This window comes from Equus przewalskii, chromosome 6 (assembly GCF_037783145.1).
Source record: "Equus przewalskii isolate Varuska chromosome 6, EquPr2, whole genome shotgun sequence".
Lineage (NCBI taxonomy): Eukaryota > Metazoa > Chordata > Mammalia > Perissodactyla > Equidae > Equus > Equus przewalskii.
The window spans coordinates 68337396-68364665 of record NC_091836.1 but is presented as its reverse complement, the minus strand read 5'-3'; the positions used below and the strand labels follow the sequence as shown (position 1 = coordinate 68364665).

Here is a 27270-nt window from a genome sequence, read left to right as displayed (position 1 = left end):
CTTATTCCCATTTTACAGATGAGGAAGATGAAGCTCAGAGAAGTTGAGACACGTCTAGAGTCTGGAAAGTGGTGTAGGTAGGATTTTAGCAGATCTGTTCTGATCCCTAAGTCCATGGGCTTCCCACTAGAGCACTCTGCCTCCCGCAGCATCTGCCTGTTGTATTTAAGCTCTAAGATTAGCTCTGACCTTCTTAGTCATCCAGCCAGTTGTGGAGAGTTATGAAAGGCATCAGTTGCTTTCCATTGCCTCTTAGAAGGAAGTGTATCACTTCTTCGGGGAGAAAAAATCTTATCTTGGCACTAAATTCCGAGAGGAGTTTAGAATGCAGTTTCTTATTTGCAGGATATTAAATATCATATGAAATATAGTCGATTGCAATTTTGCAAAAGTTACAGCAAAAAATATTTATTAACCCTTAAGAAGGGCAGCATCATAAATCATAGTACAGTAAAGACATTTCTGCAGGGAGGGAAACTAAAATAGTCAGAGTATATTGCTTTTTGGTTATCTGCCTTGACGTAGAAAAACCAGAAGAATGACAGTTTATTGGTTTTAACTGTAATTTTGACAGCTGGCCATTGGCCAGTCTGAGACCAGACTCTCTGGTGAGAGAGAGCCTGGAGAGTCTGTGTTTTGTTTTGTTGATAGAAGCGAGATTCATATTCTTTACGTGTATTAGATATACAGGAGACAGCATTGACATTTGGTTATTAAAGTGCTTGATTTGCCTTCTCGCTGAACAGAGGGGCCATCTTAACAGTGAAACGCTGGTGTGTGCCTGCACGGGGCCAGACGTTTCGGAAGCACGTTTGGATTATAGTAAACCAAACACGTGCATTTGCTTTCTCTCCCTTTCAGTGACCCGTTGATAGGATAGTAAAGATACTCGCATAAAGAATAAATCCATGGTGATGGTGAAAATAAAAGAGGGTGCCATCAGAATAGCAAAGATTTTGACACAGTTCTCAAAGACACAGAACTGATAAGATTGTATTGGTGAATAAACTAGAGTGGAGAGAAACTGCAGCCTGGAACACAGATGATAAAGGCTGCAGTGGGGGTTTCTGGTAGAGCTCTCAGAGGCCTCAGCTTGGAATTTCCAAGTATAGAAATCAGGAACGGTGGAGTAGTAATTAGGGTAGCTGGGCCTACTGACCCATTTTCTTTCCTCTGTGAATCTGGAGTAACTTCCTATAACATTTGCTTCAACTGCCTTCTAAGAATAATGGGTTCTTGACCTGGTTAGGTCCCGTGGTACGGGTTTGACATAGAAAGGTGGAGCAGAGTCTGACTGTGACCTTTTACAGTTGGCCCAGAGGGAAACCATAAAAGGCAGCTCTACTTAGGAGAGAAATACCCTAAAGTAACACAACCACAAGGTACGGTTCTCCTTATTTGACCGTTGTGGTGGTTTAAAGTACAGGTACTCCCTTCTCCCAGCATCTGTGCTCTAAAGGAAAGCCTGATTGTCAACGGGGCATGCCTGCTTACCCTGAGCTGGCACTCAAAGATGAAGGCTTTTATGTAAATAGATCTTCATAGCTTCAAAGGAGACCTGCACTGATTGCCTGTATTAGTCAATCTAATCACTGATTAATGGATTTGAAGGGGAAAACCAACGGTCATCAGATATCTGAGGAAAACAGTATAAATGAGATCAAGTTGAACAACCAGAATGGCTTCCCCAAAAGAAACAGAAAATACAAAGAAGAGAGAAGAGCTTTAAAAAGCTCAGAGTAATATCCTCAGATTTGACGTCCAGCCTCTGCATAGGATGTGGAAAGGAAGAAGGAGCTTCACTTTTACCCTAAGAGCAAGAGAAAGCTGGATAATGTACAAAATCTTAACTTTTCTTGAAGCTATCAGAGAGCTAAGGTAGTAGGGTAACCAAGTAGCCTGATATGTAAGGAAGGATGGGTGTCTCCAAGCAGAGACAGGATGTGAGGACTGATTTAGCAGTCAGAGCGTGGGAGGAAGCTGGGGCCACTGTGTAAGAAGGTAAAATAATTCAGCTACAATTTTTAACAAATTGCTAACCACCAAGGGTGGTTACAGTGAGACTAGAGCAGATACAATCACACCTGCTTGCAGTTTATTCTGCATGGACCTACCTTGGATATTCACAAGAAAAATTGGAGGCAGCTCAGAAAATTGTAGAAAGCCTCCCTCTGTGGTGTAGTCTGGAGGAGGGCAGTGGATTCTTTTGCAAGAAAAGCATAACCCTTCATCCCTAAGAACAAAAGCATTAGGCCTCTAGGGGAAGAGCGTAAACCCTGCAGTTCCCAGGGTACAGATGAAAACCTATTGTGCCTGGAGGAAGAAAAAGGAAATACCCGCTACCCTTGGAGATGGGGCTGGAAACTGTGTTGTACCTGGACTATTAGACATCTCCCATCGCCAGGGGAGAGGTAGTACAGCTGAGGAAGTCCTACTTTGATACCCAGGGACACAGGGTGTGCCTGGTTAACCAGGACACACAGAAACTTCCTACCCTCCTCCCCAACCAGACTAGAAAGCAGAGAATAACAAACCACGGTAGTTTACCACTTGAGTGGCAAGAGCCTGGTGAGACACCCTTACTTAGGTGCAGGTTCACAGAGAATACCTAAATCTGAGGATCAAACAGCTCATTGAGAAAAACCTCTGGCAAACCATCTTCACCACCACCATCCCCAAAAAGGAAAAGTCAGAGGAAGTTTGAAGAATGTAATGCACTGATGGTATCCATGGCAGCAACAAAACCCCGATCTAGCTCAGTTTCTGATTGTACTGAATCAACCCCCAGATGAACAGTAAAAGAAGAGGCACGCCCTTTTCTTTCTCTGTTGCCCTGCAAACAATGTTAAGCATTCAATCAAAAAAAATTTGTATTGAGGTTATGATAGTTTACAACATTGTGAAATTTCAGTTGTATGTTATTATTAGTCAGTTGTCTTATAGGTGTGCCCCTTCACCCTTTGTGCCCACCCCCAACCCCCTTTCCCCTGGTAGCCATTAAACAGTTCTCTTTGTCCATGTGTTTGTTTATCTTCCACGTGTGAGTGGAATCATACAGTGTTTGTTTTTTCTATCTGGCTTGTTTGGCTTAACATAATACCCTCAGAGTCCATCCATGTTGTTGTGAATGGGACAATTTTCAATCAAAATTTTTGACACCAAAAAAAGCAAAAACAAAGCAAAACAAAAAACCATCACTACCACTATCAACAATAGAACATTGTCAAGAGAAGAAATTAACAGAAAAATACTCAGAAATGACTCAGTTGTTGGGACTATCAGAGAGGGAATTTAAAATAACTATGATTAATTGCTTCAGGCTTTTGTGGAAAGGTGGATAACATGCATGAACAGATGGTAAATTTCAGTTGAGATGGAAACTATAAGAAACAATCTAATGGGTATATTATAAATAAAAAACACAATAACAGATAAGAATGCCTTTGACAAATTCGTCAGTAGATTGGACACAACTGAGGAAAAAATCATTGAATTTGAAGACAGGACAATAGAAATTACCCAAACTAAAGCGCAGAGACTCTTTCAGATCAAACTAAGATAATTCATCAACAGCAGTCCTACAATTCAAGAAATGTTAAAGAAAATTCTTCAGCAGAAGGAATATGATACCAGACAGAAACTTGGTTCTACACAAGAAAATTGAGATCTCCAGAAATGGTTGAAATGAAGATGTTATAAAGACATTTTTTCTTATTTTTAATTGCTCTAAAAGACAATTGATTTTCTAGCACAAAAATAGCAATGTTTGGGGCTTATTACATGCATAAACTAAAATGTATGAAGAATTTAAAGAGTATGGAAGGGAAGAATTGAGAGTTCACTATTTTCAGATTTTTATACCCTACATGAAGTGGTATAGTATTATGTGAAGGTAGATTGTTACTAATTAAAGTATATATTGTAAACTCTGGGGCAACCATTAAAAATTTAAGATAGAGGTAGGAATAAGCCAATAGTGAAGAATAAGGAAATCATTAAAAAATACTAAATCCAAAAGCATTAAAAAAGTGGGATAAAGGGACAAAGACAGATGGAACATGTAGAAAACAACTAGCAAAATGATAGAGATCTTAATCTAAATATATCAATGATTATATTGTGTGAATGGGCCAAATACCTTAATCAAAATCCAGATTTTATGTATTAAAAAAAGACCCAACTAAATGCTATCTGTAAGAAACCTACTTTTAATATAAAGATATAGTAGATTAAAAGTAAAAGAATGGAAATACACCATGCAAATACTAATCAAAAGAAGGCTAATGTGGCTATGTTAGTATCAGGCAAAGTAGACTTGAGAACAATGAATATTATCTGCAATAAAGATGACTATTACATTATAATAAAGAGGTCAGTTATGAAAAGACAGAGCAATCCTAAATATGTATGAACATAACTACAGAGCTTATCTACATCTGTATCTGTGTCTATATATATCTGAAAGGAGAAATAGCCGAATCTGCAATTATAGTTGGAAACTGCAACACTCATCTCTCAGTAATTTATAGAACAAGTAGAGAGAAAATCAGAAATCGGTAAGGATAGAAGACCTTAACAACACCGTCAACTAACTTGACTTAATTGAGCACCAGCAGAATATACATTTTTTTCAAGTACACATGGAACTTTCAGTTAGGCCATATTTGATATCAAAAAAGAAACAAATACAAAAGAATCAAAATAATGCAAAGTGTAGTCCCTCACCAAAATAAACTAGAAATCACTAACAGAAAGATATCTGCAAAATTCTAAATATTTGGAAATTGTACAACACGCACACACATATACATACAAACCATGGGTCAAGAAGAAATAACAATGAAAATACTTTGAACTGAATAAAAATGAAAATATAGCATCGACATTTCAAGGGATGCAAGCTTAGAGGGACATTTATAGCATTTGATGCTTATATTAGAAAAGAAGAAAGGTCTTCAATCAATAATCTAAGCTTGTACCCTAACAACTACAAAAAGAGAGCAAATTAAACCCAAATCAAGCAGAAGGAAGGAAATAATGGGAGAAATCGGTGAAATTGAAGACAAAAGAGTAGAGAATATCAATGAAAACAAAAGGTGCTCTTTGAAAAGGTCAATAAAATTGATAAGCCTTTAGCCAGACTGACTAAATAAAAAGAGAGAAAGCACAAATTACCAATATCAGGAATGAAAGAGAGGACGTCACTACAATTCCTACAGAAATTAAAATGATAATAAAGTAATGTTTTGAATAACACAATGATAGCCTGTCACAAGGACCCTGGAGCAAGGCTAAAGAGAGCCCCATTGGCCAAATCTAGGACGACTTGAGCACTAAAATTATATACAGTAATGAATTATAAATCATTGAAAAATAAAGTGGAATCCATATTGATAATAAATAGCTAATGGAGAAGGGAGTGCTCTTGCTTAGAGAAGAATGCTAAGTACTGACTGAAAAATATGGAGGGAGTACTAGAGTTGGAATAATATTATTTTGCAACCTTCATAGTTAAGATTGATCCAAGCAGAAGACGCCAATCAGTGCTAAATCCGGGGAGAAATTTAGATGGGAAGCAGGACATCTGCATTGTCTTAAAGATGGACATCATTGCTTCTACATGTAATGCCCTTAGAAGGATACAGCACCAACCATGTAGTATTCAGGCTGATAATATAGAACCTGAACAACATCTAAGGAGATTGAGCCCATTAATGCCTCAGATTATTACTCCTTATGAAGGGACTTGTGGAATTTAGGTTGAGTTTTCTGAGGTATCTTCAAATACTTAGTTTTTCTCTGTCTGAGCCTAACTGGACCAGACTCATTCAGTTCTGCTCCAGGGCCCATCCCGTAACCGATGAGATGTGTTCCCTTTTGACCCTGATGTGTTTTGGAGAGACGGTGCCGGTGTGCATTCTGAAGCCTTAGCTCGGTTGAAGCCTGGGGAGAACCGCAGCCTCTCGGGCGACTGCTTTCTGGGTTTGGACCTACTCTTTTTATTGGAAATCATTTCAGAATTACAGAAAAATTGCAAAAATAAGATACAGAGAACACCTATATTCCTCACCCAATCTACCTATTGTTAACATTTTGCTGTTTGTTAGCTGGCTAGTATATTTTTTTAATTTAATTTTCCTTCCTTCACTTTGCAGGGTTCTTTTTTCTTTTGGTCATGTAATATGTTCTAATGAGTCTTCAAAACTGAGGAGGGTACATACATTTTGAAGCCCAGATCAGTCTTGCTCCTATTTTTTTGTTCCTTGTTCCTTGTTCCCTGTTTGTGGTTACACTGGCAGCATGAGAGTTGAAGAGGCCTGATTTGTCTGAGGTGAAGAATACTGTTGCAAATTTCTGCAGTGGTAGAAGAATTCATGTGCAATCTAGTAAAAGTATACAAGGTAGAGGGTAGAGGTTGTCAAGCTAAATGTCTTCTGAAATCATTGAGGGTGAAGATTTGGGGTGGAATTGCATTGAGCCTAAAGAAGATAGGTGGTGTTCCTCGATTAAGTTCTCTTTTTGGGACCGAGTTACCAACTTACTGGTCATTTAAATACAGTTGAGAGAGAAGACTAGGATGCTTAGAAATATGTTGATATAATTACTTGGGATTGGTGAATTTAGCACTAAGGTTCAAACTGTATTTTTTTTTCTTGAGGAAGGTTGGCCCTGAGCAAACAGCGGTTGCCAATCATCCTCTTTTTGCTTGAGGAAGATTGTTGCTGAGCTGACATCCGTGCCAATCTTCCACTATTTTGTGTGTGGGACACCTCCACAGCATGGCTTGGTGAGCAGTGTGTAGGTCCGCACTGGGGATCCAAACCTGCGAACCTCTGACCGCCAAAGCAGAGTGCGTGAACTTAACCACTACGTCACCAGGCCGGCCCCTCAAACTGTATTCTGATCAGTTAACCTACTTCTTGTTCCTCCCCATAGGAGATGTAGAGAAGAGTTAAGGGCAGCTTTTCCTGTTGGATCACAGTTCATGAAACTAAACTCCCGTATGAGGTCTGGAGCAGAGTGTGTCAGGATCTAAGACTGTTCTCTGTGCTTCAGAACCTCTGGAGTACCAGGCCTAGATTGTCAAGAATGTAGGACGTTCTCGTTTTCTTGGAGTAGGAAGATGCAAAAGGATTTTAGGATCACATAAAGGGAAATGGAAGTTCCAAAAGTTGGTATAAATACAAAAAAAATCAGGCATATAAACACAAATATTAATCACTGCTGTGCTAAAGTAAACACTTAAAGGAAATTACACGCCCTGTAATGGGAGTGAGGTATGCGGTATCAGTTAAAACGTGGACTATTCCTATAATTCACGTCCATGGGGTTGAACTTTACACAGCCATTAAACATTATAACTCACACTATCTGTCAACATGTACAACTGCTTGTGACATAATATGGAAAAATCAGAATATACGTTTCCTGCACACTGTGATTGTGGCTAAAAACTACTTATATTCATGAACAAGATGAAAGTTCCTAAAAAACGACTTATATTTATGAACTACATTATGATAGTTAAAATGCAGGCAAGTTTTTCTGCTCTACTTTATGCATTTTCAATAATAATGTTATATAGCATTTGTGGTTGAAAAGAAATTAACCAGTTTTATTTATATTTATTTATTTTTTAAAGATTGGCACCTGAGCTAACATCTGTTGTCAATCTTTCCTTTCTTCTTCTTCTTCTCCCCAAAGCCCCCCAGTACCTAGTTGTACATTCTAGTTGCAGGTCCTTCTGGCTGTCCTGTGTGGGACGCCACCTCACATGTCTTGATGAGTGGTGCCACATCTGTGCCCAGGAGGCGAAACCATGGGCAGCTGAAGCGGAGTGTGTGGAGTTAACACTCAGCCATGGGGCCAGCCCCTAACCACTTTAAAAAAGAATAAACTTTATTTTTTTAGAGCAGTTTTAGGTGCATAGCAAAATTGAGCAGAAGGTACAGGGATTTCCCATAGACCTCCAACCCTCACATGTGCACAGCCTTCCCAAGTATCAGCATCCCCCACCAGAGCGGTACACTTGTTACAATGACGAACCTTTACTGGATCATCATTAACGCTCACAGCCGCTGTTTTTAAAATAAAAGAAGTTGTTTGAATTTTGAAGTCTCATCAGAGTTTCTTGGTAAGCGGTCCAGAAATTATAGACTGAGAACCTTAGACACTTGCTCTTTGACTCCTGCTGGAGGCTGGACTTGTGTAAAAATTGAACCAGTAGGGAAGTTTCTTCTACTTAATCCCCCGGAAGACCTCTGTACCCGGCCCACTTTGCCTTTGAACTCTTTGTTTCCCGCCCACAGTCAGGGACTGGCTCTGCAGGCTGGGTTGGGCTGAGCATTCCTGTCTGCAGTGTTCCATCCAGAATTGTCTCCTTCCGTCTCTCTCTAGGAAGTGCGTTCTCAGCTGAGCACCTCAAGCTTCAGCTCCAGAAGGAATCCCTAAACGAGTTGAGGAAAGAGTGTACTGCGAAAAGGTAAGCGCAACGCTGAGAGGAATCATCGTGAGTGTTGAGTTTACCTTGAGGGCAGGATTTGGAAAAACAGCATTCTTCAGAAGTGGCTGGTATTAATTTATATTCCGCACACCTCAGCACCACGTTCGTTTATTCAACAGATATTTATGAAGCACCTCCTGTGTGTCACGCACTGTGCTAGAGGCAGTTGTGAGAGCTCCTAGAATATAGTCATAGTTAGGAGGGTGGACAGTGTCCGTCTGGTTTTCAAGGCCAGAGCACCACGACTTCATGTTTGAGTCTTCTCTTCCTGTCTTCTCTGTGTGGTGTAGCTGACAGTTTTTCCTTCAGTAATTTCTTCAGACTTACTGCTGTTTCCTGATCGCTCATTCGGATTACCTCAGGAGCTCCTAGAGTCTCTCTCGTCAGTCTCTCCACTTTCCAGGTCATGCTCCATGTTGTTATCAGATCTCTTCTCTTAAAATACTATTGTTGCCGTTATTTTTTCTCTTCTTAAGAACGGGCGCTGATTGTTTTGCTTAACTTCCAAGTAAACCTTCACTAAATTGGCGCTATACAACTGCAGCTAATTTCAGTTGCTCCACAGCGTTCGTTCAACAAATGCGAATCGTTTTTCCCTTTATTTTTTCCAGCACATGCTTAATTTTTTGTTACCTCTGTTCTTTTGCTCATCTTCACTCACTTTTCCTGGAAGGTCACCCCATTTTGCATTTTTCTTTGAGAAACCTTAGCAGTTGAGGGTCCAGGAATGTTAGACCTGGAAAGGACCTTGGAGATTGTCTAGTCTAATTCTCTCAGTTCGCGGATAGGAGGACACGGCTCAGGGAAGTCGCTGTTTGTCCCGTTGTTGAGCAGAAATTTGTTCGGTGGGTATTTTATCTGTTGGTCGTGTTTCTTAAGCGGTTCGAGAGAGGAGCTGACTCATCTCGTGCCACAGCCTTTTGCTTCTTTGTTCTTTTTACTCTATCATTTTTCTACAGTGTGGCAGGTTATTTTTTGAGGTACTTATAACATGTAGCTGAGAGTGAAAAATAGCATAGTTTTCTGAGGAAATATGTATGGATATTTCCTGAAATCAGATTGGCGCCAGATTAAATGAGACCTTGCTCAGCTCACTAAGCCCCTCTGAATCTTGGTTCCTTGTTTACAATAGGTACAATAATATCAACCTAAGAGAGTTGCTAGAATAATTAAGTAAAGCCATTTGTGGAGCTCCTGGCATATGGTAGAGGGGCTCAGTCAGTGCTGATTTGTGCGGTTTATATCTCTTGGTGTGGTGCTGGGCACACGTATTAGGCCTCGGTGCACAGTTAGCTCAATTGATAGTATTTAGAGATGGGTCAGGACTCATGTTAGCTATTATTCTTGCCTCTACTTCTGAATTTCTGTGGCCTAGTACAGACCATTTAATCTTCCCTCTGCATTGATTTTGTGGAAATAAATGTTAAAACCATGCAAGCATATTTTTTTTAACAAATGTGCTTTTTTCTTTTCTCATTAGAGAACTCTTTGTGAAGACCAACGCTCAGTTGACAATTCGTTGCAGGCAGTTGCTGTCTGAGCTTTCCTACATTTACCCTATTGATTTGGTAAGTTTCAAATTTTCTGGAAAGTTGTGGGGTTTTTCTTGTGTGTGTGAGGAAGATAGACCCTGAGCTAACATCTATTGCTAGTCTTCCTCTTTTTGCTTGAGGAAGATTGTCTCTTAGCTAACATATGTGCCAATCTTCCTCTATTTTATATGTGAGATGCTGCCACAGCACGGCTTGATAAGCGGTGTGTAGGTCCGTGCTGGGGATCCAAACCTGCAAACCGTGGGCGGCCAAAGCAGAGCACGTGAACTTAAGCCACTATGCTACCTGGCTGGCCCCAGAATTGTTTTTTTTTTAAGATGATTTCTGTTTTCAATTTCCTCTTAATGAAAAAACTCATTGCTCTATTCTTAATCACATACTCTGTCATGATTCATTCAGAAGCTAATAGCTACTTAAAAAGTAGATTTAGACTTAGTTGGCATTAGGATCCACCATTTGATTTGTTACATCAGTTTGGTGGTATGATTCACTCATCTTCATCTGAAAGAATGCCAAATTATTTCTGGTTTCTTTAGGATCTTTTCACTCAACCGCATTATCCACTGCCACTGTTTCTGATGCATACACGCATATACCTGTGCACTGCTTTTAAAATATAAGTCCTGGTTAATTTCTATTTATTAGTCTTGCCTAAGCCATTCCTGGGATAGCTATCAGAATGTTAAGTTTTTGAATCTAGTTTCTTAGAGTAAATGCAAAAAGTAAAACTTCAATAAAATTAATTGTTTCCTTTTTAGAGAACTAAATCTGCTAAATTTGATGGTTTTGTTTTCTTTATAATGAAAAGAGATATAAAAGACTAATTTTCTGAGAGGAAAGCTAATAGGACTTTAGGTTACTCATAGAATCTTGTTAATTCCATTAAAAAATTTTCATTTATAGCTTAGCTATGAATTGATCAAAAGATATTTTTATAATAAAAATTTTACATGGCTTTTTCCTTAGACATGATGTTTTAAATGTTTATATTATAGAAAGTTTCAAGTATGTATACAGATATAGTAGTATAATGAATCATCATGTACTCATCATCCAGCTTCAACAATTATGATAATATTTTGAGTCTAGGAGAGTATTGTCTTTGAAGTAACACTGACCTGCTGAATCCTTTGAGATTTGACTTAGAGTTTCTTTGCTTTATACAAAGAAAGAATTGATTTTATTCTTTGGTTATATTCACAGAATGAGCATAAGGATTACTTTGTATGTGGTGTAAAGTTGCCCAATTCTGAGGACTTTCAAGGTACTTTATTTCTTTTAATTTCCAAAGATTTGGTGTATATAATATATGGGTGTGCCACAGGGAAAATAGTGATATCGTGAAATGTTGGTTGCCTAGCACTTTATCCAGAAAGGTTTTTGGACCTTCTGATCCTTCCCAGTTGTAAGTAGAAATTCAAGATTCCCTGATGAGAGACTAAAGAGAATATTTGGTCTAATCATGGGAAAAAAATTGTTGAACCTTATATTTGAAATTTAAAAGAAAATAGTTTTTAAGTGGGCTTTCAGAAAATCAGACAGTAGGATTCTTAAGAACACCAATAATCTCCCTATACTTTTGGTTTGACTTTCATGAGAATTTTGTGTGTGGTTGGGAGTGGAAGAATGACAAACAGTAATCTATTCCATTGTTATTTAGAAAATCATATTTCTGCTGACATGAAAAGTATTTGAAAATTTAATTTTATGACATTCCCACTACCACAGATTAAACTTGTACTATCATTTCTGTCCTCTTTTAATTAAAAAAAATTTACATTAAAGATATTATAGACTATGATTCATAGTAATTACTATTTAAAAAAATATTTTACTTTTCCTCATCTCTTTACCAGTATGCCCAAGAAAAGAACTTGTTTTATTTGGCATGTTGGTAAAGAGATTTTTTTTTTTTATCGTCAGCAGAGTGGGTCCTTTCCCCCTACCCTAAACAATGCTTTGAGGCCTGTTAAATAGCTTTATAGGTTACTCTCAAAGCTGTCATATTATCTATTTGAGAAGAAATCATTCAAGAAGAGAGCATTACTAGTTTTGATTGGGACTTTCTTCCATTTCCTTAGAAAGAAAATGTTATTTGTGGTCCTTTAACATTTAAGATTATTTTAATTTATTGCCGCCTTTGGCCTTTACAACAGCCCTTACAAGTAGTTGGGACATGTTATAAGAAGAGTGATAAGACAGGAATAGGAAAACTTATATTCAAGTGCTGGTTCCCTTCTAGAAACCATGTAATTTGGAGCAAGCCATCTAAGCTTTGAGTTGATTTTCTAATCAACAGTCTGAACATAATAATTTATGTCCTACCTGTTTTACATGATTGTTGTGACAATTATATCTGTAAAAGCATGACATTTTGCCTTATCTATAATCCTCACAAAAACAAACAATGGAAACCTATAAGAAAGGTGGGTAATCTCATTTTACAATGTGTAAGTTAACTATTTAGTGACTTGCTTGAGGCCACAAAGCTGGGAAATGACCTTGCTGGGGTTTGTCCGATGTTCCCTCCAGTCTCTGTAAGTCACACGGATATGCTTTGGTGTTAACTTTAGGCAAAGTTATGGAGTCTTGAAGCCCATGTTACATCTTTTTCCTCATTTGTTCATTCATTCATTCAACAAACCCGTTGAGTATGTTCACCCCTGTGCCAGGTTCCAGGGATACAGAATATTCATTCATTGGAAAAATATTAATTGAGCACCTGTATGCCTGGCACTGTGCTGCGTTTTGAAGATATAATGGTGGGGAAAACAAATATGTTCTTTCCTTTAATGGAGCATATAAGCTGTTGAGGGAGACAGCCAATAGACAAGAAAATAAGTATTTAAGAAGTATTTCATAAAGGAACATGCTATCATAGAGAATAAGGAAACCTACTTTAGATACAGCAGTCAGAGAAGATCTCGCGGAGGAGAAACATTCAGCAGAAAATTTGCAGGCTGAAAGGAACCGACTGTACTACAGCTGGAGAAGGAGCATTCCTAAAAGAGGGAGTAGCAAGTACAACCGTCATGATGGAGGAAGAGGCTTGATATGTCTGAAAAACTCAGGGTGGGGAGTATGGAAGAAAAGACCCGTATTTGGGGCAGATCATGTAATCTCTTAGAGCTTAATTTCTTCACCTGTAAAATCAGGTAATATCTACATCTCCAATTCATTGTGATGATTTAATGAGATAACATTTGAAAGAGCTTTTCACATAGTAGGTGCTCAATAAATGTAATTGGAATTAGTGCAAGAGAAAGAAAGAAAAGAAGGTGGGAAAGAAGGAAAGACAGAAAACCCCAGACCAGATCTGTGTGGCTAGAGCCTAGTGAGCAAGGGGCAGAGTTACATGTGGGGGGGGGGGGGGGGAGAGGTCCGCCAGGGCCTGGAGGGCACTGTAAGGAGTTTCTGTTTTGTTCTCAGTGGAGTGGGAAACCCCTGAAGGACTTTAAGAAGGGGGATGATAAGAGCTGATTGATATTTCTGAAAGTCACTTTGGCTGCTAAATACAGGATAATTTGAAGGGAGGCAGGAAGGGAAGCAGGGCTATCAGTATTGGTGGACTGTCACTTAATCCACTCTGGGTTGTTTCTTCATTCTATTTTTGTTTTCTTTGAAGTGCTTTGTTTCATAGTTTTTCATAACTTTTATTAGCTGTCTAGGGTTAGTATGCCCAAGAAGCTGAATACATTCTTCCTACTCTTTAAAAAAATTAGTTTTGCTTTTTAGTGCAATTGCTGAAAAATGAAATAAATGTTTAATTTTACTGTGAGGCCCTACTCACTCCCCATGACTCCTAGGAATCAGAAATTTTATTAAGCACATATGGTAGTATTGGACTTCAAAATCTTACGTTAGCCTTCTGTAAGGCACTTCCGTATACTGAATTTACTGAGTGCCCTGTCTGTGTCATTTCCTGTGCCAGGGGCTGAGAGCATACAAAGACGATTAAGACAGTGGTCCTCCCTTGGTGAGATTTCAGTCTAATTGAGGCCATCAAGCCAATCAAGAAATATTTGTTGAATTCATGCTCTGTGCCAGGCACTGAGAAGTTTGTACCAGGTACATGGGACTCAAAGAAGTGAGAATAATCAGTTCTATTAGGAGGGAATCAGGGAAACCTTTACAGAGAAGAAGATGCTTAAAGTCTCTTAAAAGATGAAATGTATTCCTCTGTTGAAAGAAGGGCAGGGGGGAGATTTTGGTTGGGTGAATAGAAATATGGTACCATGGAACATCATGCATGACGCTATCTTGTTTATTTAATCCTCCCAACTGCGAGAATTAATTCCTTCTGTGAAAGAAAGAATTACACTCAATTTTTTTAAGACAAGAAAATTGAGGCTCAGAGAGATTAATTTTTCTAAAGACTGTACTAGCCAGTGGCAGAGCTGAAGTCATCCCTTGCTGGCCCTATTATTCCTGTCACGATGCAGTTTTCTTCCTTGTTTTGAATAATAATCTCTTCCAAACTTCTGACAGCTTTTTAGTGTTCTGTAGCAGAAGCTTCCTCTAGTGAGGGAACTCTGAACTGGTTATTCTGTGACATTCAGGGGGCTTTGCTGGGATAGCCTTTACATTGCGTGGGTTGGTGCTGTTTGAAACTGTGCCACAGGGGTCCAGCATTTACCTTGCGTTTCTCGATGGGTAAGTTACTGTTAGAGTACTCCAAAGAGACTGGGACACGACGGGAGAAAGTTGTCCAGCAAAGGGTATTCATTTGCGTTCCATTGACCGAGACATTTCTCATAAAAAAAAATGTTTGTGTGTGTTTTTAAGTAATCCATAACACAAGAGCCTTTTGTGGTAATGAGACCCAGATTTCCTTCTGTGTCTGTATCCCTTTATGCAGGCATGATTTCTTGGAAAGGAGAGTCCATATGTCAAACAGTGTCTCATTGAGAACATGGAATGATTCCATAGATGCTGTGGCAGTGATTAGAATCTTAAATATTTTGTCCTGTCTGGATCAGTGGGTGCTTGGTTCCTTAACGAATCAGCTGCCTCAGTGATTGGGAAGGCAGGATGGTAAGAGCTTTTAGATCACTTATTGTACTTGGATGCGTTTGAATATTAATAGTTTGTCCAACACATAAGTCAAAGGGACATTTGAATTTAATTATACTGTTGTCACGGCTGTTGTGTATTTGTGCAGTTTATCATAAAAATTACACAAAAGCTGTAGTCTTGAGTAACTACCTACATTTAAGAAACAAATGAGGGGCTAGGAGTGTGACCGAGTGGTTAAGTTTGCTCGCTCCACTTCGGTGGCCCAGGATGTCACCAGTTTGGATCCTGGGTGCGGACCTAGCACCACTCATCAAGCCATGCTGAGGAGGTGTCCCACATAGAAGAAGTAGACGGAACTGCAACTAGAATATACAGCTATGTGCTGGGGGGCTTTGGGGAGAAGAAGGAAAAAAAAAAGATTGGCAACAGATGTTAGCTCAGGGCCGATCTTAAAAAAGAAAAGAAACAAATGAGAAATATTTATTAAGAAGAAACTGCAGATTTTTGTTTTGTTTTTAAGCCCCTTAAAACATTGTTTTAATCAGGATCTTTTTCACATACCTGAGTCTTACAGTCTTCCTGTCCTTCCCTGAATTCTCCCACTCCCCCTCCAGCTTCTCACCAACAGAGCTATCATCTGCGACCTTTCTAACCCCCAGAGCAACGTAAGGAGCACAAACCTCTGCTCTGCATTCGGTGTTAGGGATGTCATTAATGCTTCCTGGAAAAGTACACCGCAGAGAGCCAGGTTTTGGCTTTGGCAGGTAAAAAATCTTTTAGATCTTGGAATGCTGGAAACCTTAAACCCTTTGGTTTTTTAGCTAAAGTGGTTGGCAACAGAATGTGACATCTGAGGTTTCTGGCCAGCAATAGCCATAATTAACCACACGAGCTCACGTTTTCCCACTGGAGGGTCAGCGGTCTTGGGGTGATGAAAGTGACTTCCCTCCCGGGAGGTGGTTTTCCTTTTGAGAGTATCGGAATACCCTTGGGCCCTGTAATGCCTCACCCGTGGTCCTTTTAAAATGCTTTTTAATATAAACCTTCGATATTGGAAATCCAACACCACAGTGTTTAACAGTGAGGCCATGACTGAGCACTATGATCTGAAATGGGAAACAACCTAGGGTTTTTAATGGATGGAGCGGGGAGTCCTGTGGTGGAAACAGTGGTGAGTGTGAATAACTCGAGTCAAAGCTGATCTCCGATGTTAACCAGTTTTCAGCTTTTGCTGTTTCTTTTTGGTTTTTGAGTTGCACGTGTATCTCTAAGACTTCTCTTAGAGATACCTTTTTATCTTTAAACTTAAGCAAAATTGTGTTGATCATTGAAGGGAGGTGATGTTAGAAGAACAATTTTTGTTCTTTCCGTATATATGTGAATATAGTCTCAAAGCAAGCAAATATAATTCTTTAGTGTTACCCCTTTAGTGATATGGAAAAAAATATAGATTCTTGAGTGTTTAGCGTTGGACAGAAGATTTTGACCATTCATAGTTTGCATTTGACCTATTTGGAAGGCTGATTTCAAATCTTTCTGGAAGTTTTCAAATCTTTTTCTGTCAAGTCGTACAGGAAAGAAAGAGCTTCGTATAAAGCACATGCAAGGAAGTCTGAACTTAGTGTGGTATTATCCTTCATTCCTATCGGTCCTCTTCTTCTCTCCCCTCAAAAGAAGCTTCTGAAAGACCGAGTTCTTTTACTGATAGGAATATTTTAAATTTGATAAGCCCTATTCTTTTTTTTTCCTTTATTCTTTTTCTCCCCCAATCCCCCCAGTACATAGTTGTATATTTTAATTGTGGGTCCTTCTAGTTGTGGTGGGATGCCACCTCAGCGTGGCTTGATGAGCGGTGCCATGTCCGTGCCCAGGATTCAAACCAGCAAAACCCTGGACTGCTGAAGCAGAGTGCGTGAACTTAACCACTAGGCCACGGAGCCAGCCTCAGTAAGCCCTATTCTTTACAGAAAGCAAGTGGCAGGATTCAGTGACCTCTGATGGAACTCACCGTCTCAGCTGTGACTTCCGGGATAGATATTTTGGGGGCTAGGGTGTAGACACAATTCTCCCTCTTAGTCCATCCCACATGATTTTTGCCTGTATGGCTTTGACCAAGTCACATATACCACCTGAATCTCATTTTTCTCATCTCTGAATCGGTAGCATCAGACTCAGTGATTTCTAAGGTTTCTCCTAGCTCTTATATGATATGATGATTAAATTATAATATAATGAACTTACAATGTATGGTAATTTTAGTCTTTAAGGTAGTGTGATAGACATTTTAGCAGAAGTAAAGTGTTGTAGGACTGAAGGTACTTGAGTGGGACTGGGGCAAGAGGACATGGTCTCTAAAAATAGTTAGAATTCTAGTCAATTAGGGCATGACTTGGTAAGCTGAAATGAACTCTGTTTGATTTTTTTCATCAGTTTGATTTGAGAAAACATCAAACATTAGTTGAAAAGCCCATTCTCTGTCAAGCACTGTGCCAGTCACCTAAGGACTCGAAGACTTTTTATGTGTTTTTTGCCCTTACTAGAAAAGGTGAAGAAACTCAGGTGGTACATGTGTGTCATATGCTTGAGATGTTCTAGACTCCCAAGTTAAAAAATGTTATCTATTCCACAGTCAGATTCTGAGACAGTATGGTAGAGTGCTTAAGAACAGAGCCGTGGGGGGCCAGCCTGGTGGCGCAGCAGTTAAGTGCACACATTCCGCTTCTCAGCGGCCTGGGGTTCAGATCCCGGGTACGGACATGGCACCACTTGGCAAAAGCCATGCTGTGGTAGGCGTCCCACGTATAAAGTAGAGGAAGATGGGCACGGATGTTAGCTCAGGGCCAGCCTTCCTCAGCAAAAAGAGATGTTAGCTCAGGGTTAATCTTCCTCAAAAAACAAAGCAAAACAAAACAGAGGCCTGGGTCTCTCAGGCCAGCCTGTGTACTAGCTGTATGACTTTGGACAGTTTCCTTAACTCTTTGAGCCTTAGTTTCTTCATCTGTAAAATGAATGAAATACCATATAAAAGGTGCCCAGCTTAGTAATTGTTGATGAATGAATGATTGTCATAGCTAAACTGCTGTGGTCAATTCTTGATGGAATAAAAGTATATAATACAAATTACCTATTTTTATAGTATGATCAGAGAGAAAACAAGTGTCTGCTATGGTAGTCAGGGTAGAGAATTCACTGAGGAATAGATGAGTATAATGGCATTTCTACAATAAGAAGGTATTGCTTAGATAACTAAGTATAAATATAAAAGAAAAATGTGGAAAATATTGCTAATAATTGAAGTTAAAGGTACCCATAGAAATCAGAGAATACTCAACCTAAGGTTATCTCGATCATTTCAGCCTTTCTCTAGCCAGACTTATTCCAGATTTTGTGTTAAATCTTTTAGTGTGTGTGTGTGTGCATTTGTGTGTGAACTTTTTAAAGCATTTTGGGAATACTGTGTACCAAGCAGTTACTTTTTCCTTTTTCCTGGGGCAAGCTTAAAACTTTTTGTTGTATTACTCTCAGCTCTGAGTACCTGGGTGATTATTTATCACTTGGTAGGTGGTAGCAGAAATCTGGATGTGGAATTAAAAATGTAATTATCCATGACTTCTTAAATGATAGATGCTTATGTTGGACTATAGGATACATGCATTTTTTCCAACAGTTGCTTCCACCTAAATTGCATAAATAGGGGATGTATATTAACAGTGTGGTTTTTGACCTTTTGCTTTTACTGTTTAAAATGTTTTTCCCCCATCCTATCTCAAACCTCACACTCATTTATGCAATGCTATCTTTGTGATTATTGAGAACATACTGCATAAGGATGCATTATACTATTTCACTTCACCTTAGAATTAATAATGTTCTACAATAGTACGGCAGTACCACTATATTGTTTATAAGTTGTTAATGAATAATACATAATGCTTATATAGTGCATTATGTTTAAACCTCTAAAACTAATTTTCACATCATGTAATAGGCTCAAGTATTATTTTTGCCTTTAAAAATGCTGGGAAAGAAAGTAATGGATATTTGAGTGCGCGAAGAACTCTTTTTTAAAATATGTATCAAATGTTAATCTCATCACATTAATTATTGCGAAGTAGTTTTAAATATAGTAGATGAAATTTCAGGTCTTATTACTGTGTTTAGATTAGTATAAAATTCATAGAATTTTTAGATAAGTGATTATTTTATTTACCAGTCATTTCTTATAAAATCTCTTTTGAAGTTCATTTATTATGATCTTGTAGTTACATTTATAAGGTGAATAGTTGTTTTCTTTTCCTCTGCTTTTGAATTTACAGCGAAAGATGATGGAAGCATTGCTGTGGCCCTTGGTTACACTGCACACTTGGTCTCCATGATTTCCTTTTTCCTTCAAGTGCCCCTCAGATACCCTATAATTCATAAGGGATCTAGATCAACAATCAAAGATAATATCAATGACAAGCTGACTGAAAAAGAGCGAGAGTAAGTATTATTTTTTAATATGTTTTTAACATCAAGCCAGTGTAAAACATGAAATATGGTATAAAAATCTAAAATGTGACCTACATTGTGGCAAGTTTTGTATATTCTTTGTAAAGTGCTCCATTTCTTTTAAATAGAACATAGACGTTCATTTAGATTGTAATGGAGCAACTCCTGTGCTGCTTAAAATTGCTAATGATCGCAAAAGTGGCTTCAGTTTAATTTGCTTTCGAGAGGACAAGTATGACATACTCTGCAGATATTCATGTAGTACCTGTTGCTTGCTAGTCAACAAGTGAAATGGTTAAAGATTTGTCAGAAAGACAACCAGGAAGAGGATAAAAGGCTTGACGGCAGATGGTACATATATGAAAAATGGGTTAGTGAATGGGAAGATAGATCAGTAGAAATATTCTGACCAAAGTAAAAGAGATAGATTATACTGAAAAGTACTAGATATAATGTAGGACACAATAAAGAGGCCTTATATACATATAATTGGAGTCACAGAGAGGGAGAAGAGAGCACGTAGGATAAATGCAGTATTTTAAGAGATAATGACAATTTTTCAAATTTGATGAAAGACGTCAAGGTACAAATTTAAGAAATATTAAATACAACACAAAATAAGTACAAAGCAAACATACTTAGGGAAATTGTAGTAAAACAGCTGAAAACCAAAGACAAAGTGAAAATATTAAAAATACCTAGAAGGAAAAGAGCAAGACTGGAAGCTAATTTCTCAATAGAAACATTGGGAGCCAAGAGGTGATGCGATGACATTTTTAAAGTACTGTAAAACAGTGCTGCCAACTTAGAATTCTACACCCAGTGAATATATCCTTCAAACATAAAGGCAAAATAGAGACATTTCAGACCATCAGAACTGAGAAAATGCATCCCAGCAGACCTCTACTAAGGGAAATACTGAAGGCAGAAGAAAAGTAATCTCGCACATTTTCCATGGTGGAAATGCAAGAAGGAACCAAGAGCAACAGAAAGGGTAAATATGAGCCTATCTAAATCAACTGGTAATGTCTCATTAAATATAAGACAGTTATACACAAAATATATTTAGAGTTACAATGCGTGACTAACATAAAAGCTGGGAAGTGGGTATGAAGTTAAAGAGCTCTGAGATCCTAGCATTGTCTGGAAAGCGGTAAAGACGCTAATTTATATTAGACTCTAATGAATCAAGGATGCATATTATAATCTCATAACTACTAGAAGAGTTGTTTTATAAAAGCCAAAAATTAATAGAGGAGATTCCTGGAAAAAAATTTTAAATACTTGATTAATTCAAAAGAAAGCAAAACAGGAAAGGAAAATGAACATTAAACAGCTGGGACAAACAAAACAAATAGTAAATTTGTGGATATGAACCCAAACTTATGCTGTAATTATATTAAATGTGAATGTCATTAATTTTCTAGTTAAAAATAAAGATTGTCATGTGAGTAAAAATCTAAACTCATCCTGCTTTCAAGAGACACCTCAAATATAAGGGCACAGAAATATGGAAAATAAAAGAGTGAATAAAGACATATTATGCAAATATTATCCAAATGAGAACTAGTATAACTATACTATATCAGACAAAGTAAAATTAAAGCAAGTTAATAAACAAAGTGGGACATTTTATGATAATACAGTCAATTCTAAATATTTATGGCCCTAAAAGTATAACTTCAGACATGGACAAAAATTGACAGAACTACAAGGAAATCCACAATCATAGCAGAGGTGGAATGTCCCTTTTATCATTGTATACTGCCCCTCTTTGTCTCTCACTGCCATTTTTATCTTGAAGTCTGCTTTGTCTGATATAAGTATGGCAACACCTCCTTTCTTTTTTTTGTTGTTAGCTTAGAGTATCATCTTCCATCCCTTCACTCTGAGCCTGTGTTTATCGTTAGAGCTAAGATATGTTTCCTGGAGGCAGGATATTGTGGGGTCTTGTCTTTTAATCCACCTGGCCACTCTGTGTCCTTTGGTTGGCAAATTTAACCCATTTACATTTAGAGTGATTATCGATATATGAGGGCTTAATATGGCCATTCTATCTGTTGTTTTCTGGTTCTATATTCTCCTTATTTCTCTTCCCTTGTATTTCTGACTGCCATTTCAGTTTGGTGATTTTCTATGATGGTTTCCTCATTTTTCTCTTTATTTACTATTTGTGTCTCTGCTGTGATTTTGTTTAGTGGTTACCATGGTTTGTATAAAAGATTTTATAAATGAGATAGTCCGTTTTCTGATAGCCTTGTAATCTCCATTAGCCTAAGCAGGTTCTATCCCTTTCATTTTCCTCATCTAAGTTATTGTTGTCACAAGTTATTCTGTTTTGTATTGTGAGTTTTTGGATAAAATGAAGTGTTTATAGTTATGTTTGATGCTTTCCTTCCCTTTATCCTTTATGTTATAATTAAGTGTTTGCTAACTTTTTCTGATAGAGAGCTGCAATTTTCTGATTTTATCTATTTATCTCCTTGCTCAAGGTTTTGTAAACTTTTGCCTTTTTGTTTCAGATATGAGGGCATCCTTGATCATTTCTTGTAGGGGAAGTCTAGTGGCAATGAACTCCCTCCACTTTTGTTTATCTGGGAAAGTTTTTATATCTCCATCATATGTGAAGGATAATTTCACTTCATAGAGTATTCTTGGCTGGAAGTTTTTGTCTTTCATTATTTTGAATGTATCATTCCAGTCTCTCCCAGCCTGTAAGGTTTCTGATGAGAAATCCACTGAAAGCTTGATAGGGGTTCTTTCGTAGATTATTCTCTTCTACCCTGTTGCCCTTAATATTTTTTCTTCGTCATTGACTTTTGCCATTTTTACCATTATATGCCTTGGAGAAGGTCTTTTTGCATTGATGTAATTAGGAGTTCTATTGGCTTCATATACTTGTAAGTCCAGCTCCTTCCCTAGGTTTGGAAAGTTGTCAGCTATTATCTCTTTGAACAAGCTGTCTTCTCCTTTCTCTCCCTCTTCTCCCTGTGGAATACATATAATCCTTATGTTGTATTTCCTAATTGAGTTGTACGTTTCTCGAAGAACTTCTTCATTTTTCTTTTAATATCTTACTTCTATCTCCTCCTCCATCTGAAGCATTTCTAAATTTGTGTCCTCTAAATTACTAATTCTGTCCCCCATAACATCAGCTCTGTTTGTTTCAAGGTTTCTATGTAGTTTTTTTATCTGATTCATTGTGTTCTGCATCTTTTGGGGTTTTTTAAGAGTTTCAGTCTCTTGTGAATAATTCTTTCTGCTCAATAATTTTATTCCTGAGTTCCTTGAACTGTCTTTCTGAGCTTTCTTGTAACTTATTGAGTTTCCTTATGACAATTAGTTTGAATTCTCTGTCCTTTAGATTATACATTTTTGTGGCTACAGGATTGGTTTCTGGAGACTTGTCGTTTTCCTCCTGCTCTGATGTGTTATCGTAGTTCTTCATGGTGTTTGATGAAATGATCCTTTGCCGGTGCTTAGTGGTAGCATCAGGTCACATATTCCACATGCCACCACTGGGGGGAGGGAGGACAGGAACTGTGTTTTCTGAACCTGCCGTGTATGCTGAAAGTTGTGCCAGTAGGGCTCATCTGTGTTTGCCGGCTGGCTGCAGCCACTTGGTGGGTCACAGACGCACACCCAGGTGCTCTGGCATGGATCCACTGCCTTGGTCAGGGACTGGCTGAGCTTAGGTGCTAGGTAGGGGGAGGGGGGGACTTTCTTTTCTGCACATGTCAGCCCCCACTTGACTCATAGGCAGTTCGCCTGGGCTGCTGCACTTGGTGGGGGTTCCCATGCAGTGGCTGAGCTGCACCACTTAGTGTGGAGCATTCTTGTGGGCCACACTGCATCTCTGAAAGCGTATGCATTTGCACACAGTCCTGCCTACTCCCCTGCCTCCTCTTACAGTTGTGCTACAGCTGCCATATGAGGACCTGTGACCTAGATTGCTACCACTGGGGAGGGGAAGGGGATCCACTCACTCCCTTCCACTCCTTCCTGGGATCCAGTATCCCCACCTTCAGATATATGGCTGTGTGGGTCTCTCAGAGGTCCTGTTGTGCTCTGTAGGGAATCTTCTGTTGATTTTTGAATGTTCTTTTAGTTGTAACTTAGCGGGGAGAGACTAAGGAAACAGCTCTCTACACCACGATGGTGATGTCGCTCCTTCCCTTCACTTTCTTTATCGTGTCCTTTGATGCACAAAAGTTTTAAATGTTGATTAGGTCTAATTTGTCTGTTTTTTTTGTTTGTTTCTGGTGATTTTGGTTTCATATCTAAAATCCATTGCCAAATCCAAGATCGTGAAGAATTATCCCTATGTTTTCTTATAATAGTTTTATCATTTTATCTCTTATATTTAGGTCTTTGACCCATTTTGAGTTAATGTTGTATTTGGTATGATGTATTGGTCCAACTCTATTCTTTTGCATGTAGATATATAGTTGTCTCTTCACCGTTTGTTGAAGAGACTATTCTTTCCTCATTGAATAACTTTGGCACACTTGTTAAAAATCAGTTAGCCATAGATTATTTTCAGATTTTCACTTGTAGTCCATTGGTCTGTATGTCCACCCTTATGTCAATATGATGATAAGTTTTGAAATTAGGAAGTGTGAATCCTCCAACTTTCTTCTTTCTCAATATTGTTCTGGTTATTCCAGGTCCCTTGCAATTCCATGTGAATTTGAGGATCATCTTTTGCATTTTTTCAAAAAAGCCTTTTAATAAGCTGTTGGATTCAGTTTGCCAGTGTTTCTTTGAGGATTTTGGCATCTATATTTATAAGGGATATTGTTTGTAGTTTTCTTATGATGTCTTTGTCTGGCTTTGTATGTGGGTAATAGTGGCCTCATGGAATGAGTTAGGAAGTATTCCCTCCTCTTTTATTTTTTGGGAGAGTTTGAGGATTGCTGTTAATTCTTCTTTTCAATGTTTGTGTGAATTTACCAGTGAAGCAATGTGGTCCTGGACTTTACCTTGTTGGGAGGTTTGGAGTACTGACTCGATTTCTTTACTTGTTATAGGTTGTCCATATTTTTTTATATTCTTGAGTCTATTTAGATCATTTGTGTGTTTGTAGTAATACGTCCATTTCATCTAGGTTATCTAACTTGTTTTCGTACAGTTCATAGTATTTCTTTTACAATTCTTTTCATTTCTGTGGGGTCTTTAATAATGTCTCCATTTTAATTTCTGATTTTAGTTATTTGTGTCTTCTCTCTTTTTTTCTCTTAATCTAGCTAAAAGTTTGTCAGTTTGGTTGAACTTTTCAAAGAACTGACTTTTGGTGTCGTTAATTTTCTCTCTTGTTTTCCTATTCTCTATTTTGTTTGTCTCTAATCTTTATTATTTCCTTCATTCTGCTAGCTTTGGGTTTTGTTTTCTGTTGCTTTAGATGTAAAGTTAGGTTATCGATGTGATATTTTTCCTTTTTAATGTCAGTGTTTACACCTATAAATTTCCAAATCTCATGAATTTTGGTATGATGTGTTTTTATTTTCATTCATTTCAAAGTATTTTCTAATTTCTCTTGTGATTTCTTCATTGACCCATTAGTTGCTTACAAGAGTTTGTTTAATTTTGACATATTTGTGAATTTTCTAGTTTTTGTTCTGTTATTGACTTCTAATTTCATTCATTATGATGGAGAAGATAGCTTGTATGATTTCAGTATTTTTAAATTTATTAAGATTTGTTTTGTGGCCTAACTTATCGTCTATCCTAGAGAGTGTTCCACATGCCCTTGAGAAGAATATGTATTCTGCTGTTGTTAGATGCAATATTCTCTATATGTCTGTTAGGTTTAGCTGGTTTGTAGTGTTATCAAGTCTTCTTTATTCTTATTGATCTTCTGTCTAGATGTTCTATTATTGAAAGTGGGGTATTAAACTCTCTATCTATTATTGTAGGACTATTTTTCCCCTCAGTTCTGTCAACATTTCCTTCATATATTTTGGAGCTCTGTCATTTGTTGCCTGTGTTTTTAGTTGTTGTTCTTGATGAGTTGACCCTTTTATCAATATGTAATGACCTTTTTGCCTCTTCTAACAATTTTTGACCTAAAGACTGTTTCGTCTGATATTAGTATAGCCCCTCCTGCTCTCTTTTGGTTGCTATTTGCATGGAATATCTTTTCCTTTGAACCTATTTGTGTCTTTGGATTTGAACTGAGTCTCTTATAGGCAGCATATAGTTAGGATCATGTTTTTTATCCATTTTGCCAATCTTTTCCTTTTGATTGGAGAGTTTAATTTACTTACACTTTATTATTGGTATGGAAGGACTTTTGGAAGGACTTTTGCCATTTGGCTATTTGTTTTCCATATTTTTTACAGCATTTTTGTGCCTTTTTTGTGTATTTGCTCCATTACTGCCTCTTTTTTGTTTGTTTAATTGATGTTTTTGTAGTATTCCATTTTGATTGCCTTCTCATTTCCTTTTCAGTAGTATATTTTTAAGATATTTTCTTATTGGTTATTCTGGAGATTACAATTAATATCCTATATTTATAAAAATCTAGCTTGAATTGATACCAACTTAACTTCAATAGTTTATAAAAAGTCTGCTCCTGTTTACACCTCTGTGTTGTTATTGTCACAAATTATATCTTTATACATTGTGTACCCATAACACTGTCTTTTTTACTTACCTATGTAGTTGCCATTTCTGGGATCTTATTTCTTTGTGCAGCTTTGAGTAACTGTCTAGTATCCATCATTTTGACCTGAAGGCCTTAGCCTTCACTTCTTGCAGTTAGCTAGTGATCAGTCAAAGGTGAAAGCCTGGGGTCTTCTCAGGTCTTTTGGAGCATGCATTCTGTTCTGGGCATGTGAGTACCTTCTGTCTTCTCCAGTATATCTGGGCATTTTTGAATGCACTGATTTCTCAAGCTGTCCCCAGCTTTTCCTCCCAGGCTTTAGGCAGTCTGTTGTATGTCTCAGCCTTAATCGTTTTACATAAGAGGCTGTGGGTTGTTTGCCTTACATCTTGAACAATGTCCCCTTCTTCTCACCTCTGAGTGAATTCTGACTAGGCAAGCCAAAGGCAAGCACCTTCATTATCCTTCAGGTGGCCCCTAGACAAGTTAGAACAGACAAACGCACGTTTTGTTAGAGGAATATCTGCCCTGCTGCCTTAAGAACCAGGGATCAGGGCCCCAACATTGGAAATGCGGGCTGCTGTCTTCAAGACCACTGCTGAGCTGGAGTGGGGGTTAGAGACAGAGTCAGTAAAAATGCTGCAAAGCTTTCCTTCTGATTTTGAGTTTCCTTTTTCTTAATTCAGTGTTCAGCCGGTTGTTGTAAACCTTGGACTGTTTTCCAGAGTTTTGGCAGAGTTGATTCTGACGGTTTTGCTTGATTTTTTTTCATTCATCTCTGGAGGGACAAGTCCTTAGATCTGCCTACTCTGTCATTTTGCTGACATCATTCCATTTCTTGGTTTAATGATGAAGAGCATTACTGACAAGGGATGAAAGGACCCCTAGATGATTTTAAGCAAGAGAGAGAACCATGACCAGATACGTCTTTGACAAAGGTCAGCTTGCAGTTTGGTGGAGAATGGTCACCCTTCCCTAGGTTCCATATTAATAAAATTAAGTGTCTCTTCAGATTTTTATCAAATCTGTGCATGATGACCTGACTTCACATATTAGTTACGTGGGAAAATCACTTTGGGAGCTTGAAGGAGAGGTATCCCTTA

General features: G+C 38.1%; 1 protein-coding gene across 6 annotated transcripts in view; it reads left to right on the top strand.

Annotated features, from left to right (window-relative positions):
* UVRAG (UV radiation resistance associated) overlaps positions 1-27270 on the top strand; it is a 298705-nt gene that overhangs the window by 159729 nt on the left and 111706 nt on the right. For all 6 annotated transcript variants that reach the window (XR_011541145.1, XR_011541146.1, XM_008515930.2 and 3 more), the window contains 4 exons: positions 8398-8482; positions 9984-10071; positions 11260-11320; positions 19389-19554. Coding sequence is in view for 4 of the 6 variants with exons in the window: in XM_008515930.2 (XP_008514152.2) it covers positions 8398-8482; positions 9984-10071; positions 11260-11320; positions 19389-19554 (400 nt within the window). In the remaining 2 variants the exon portion in view is untranslated. The remainder of the gene's footprint in view (positions 1-8397; positions 8483-9983; positions 10072-11259; positions 11321-19388; positions 19555-27270) is intronic.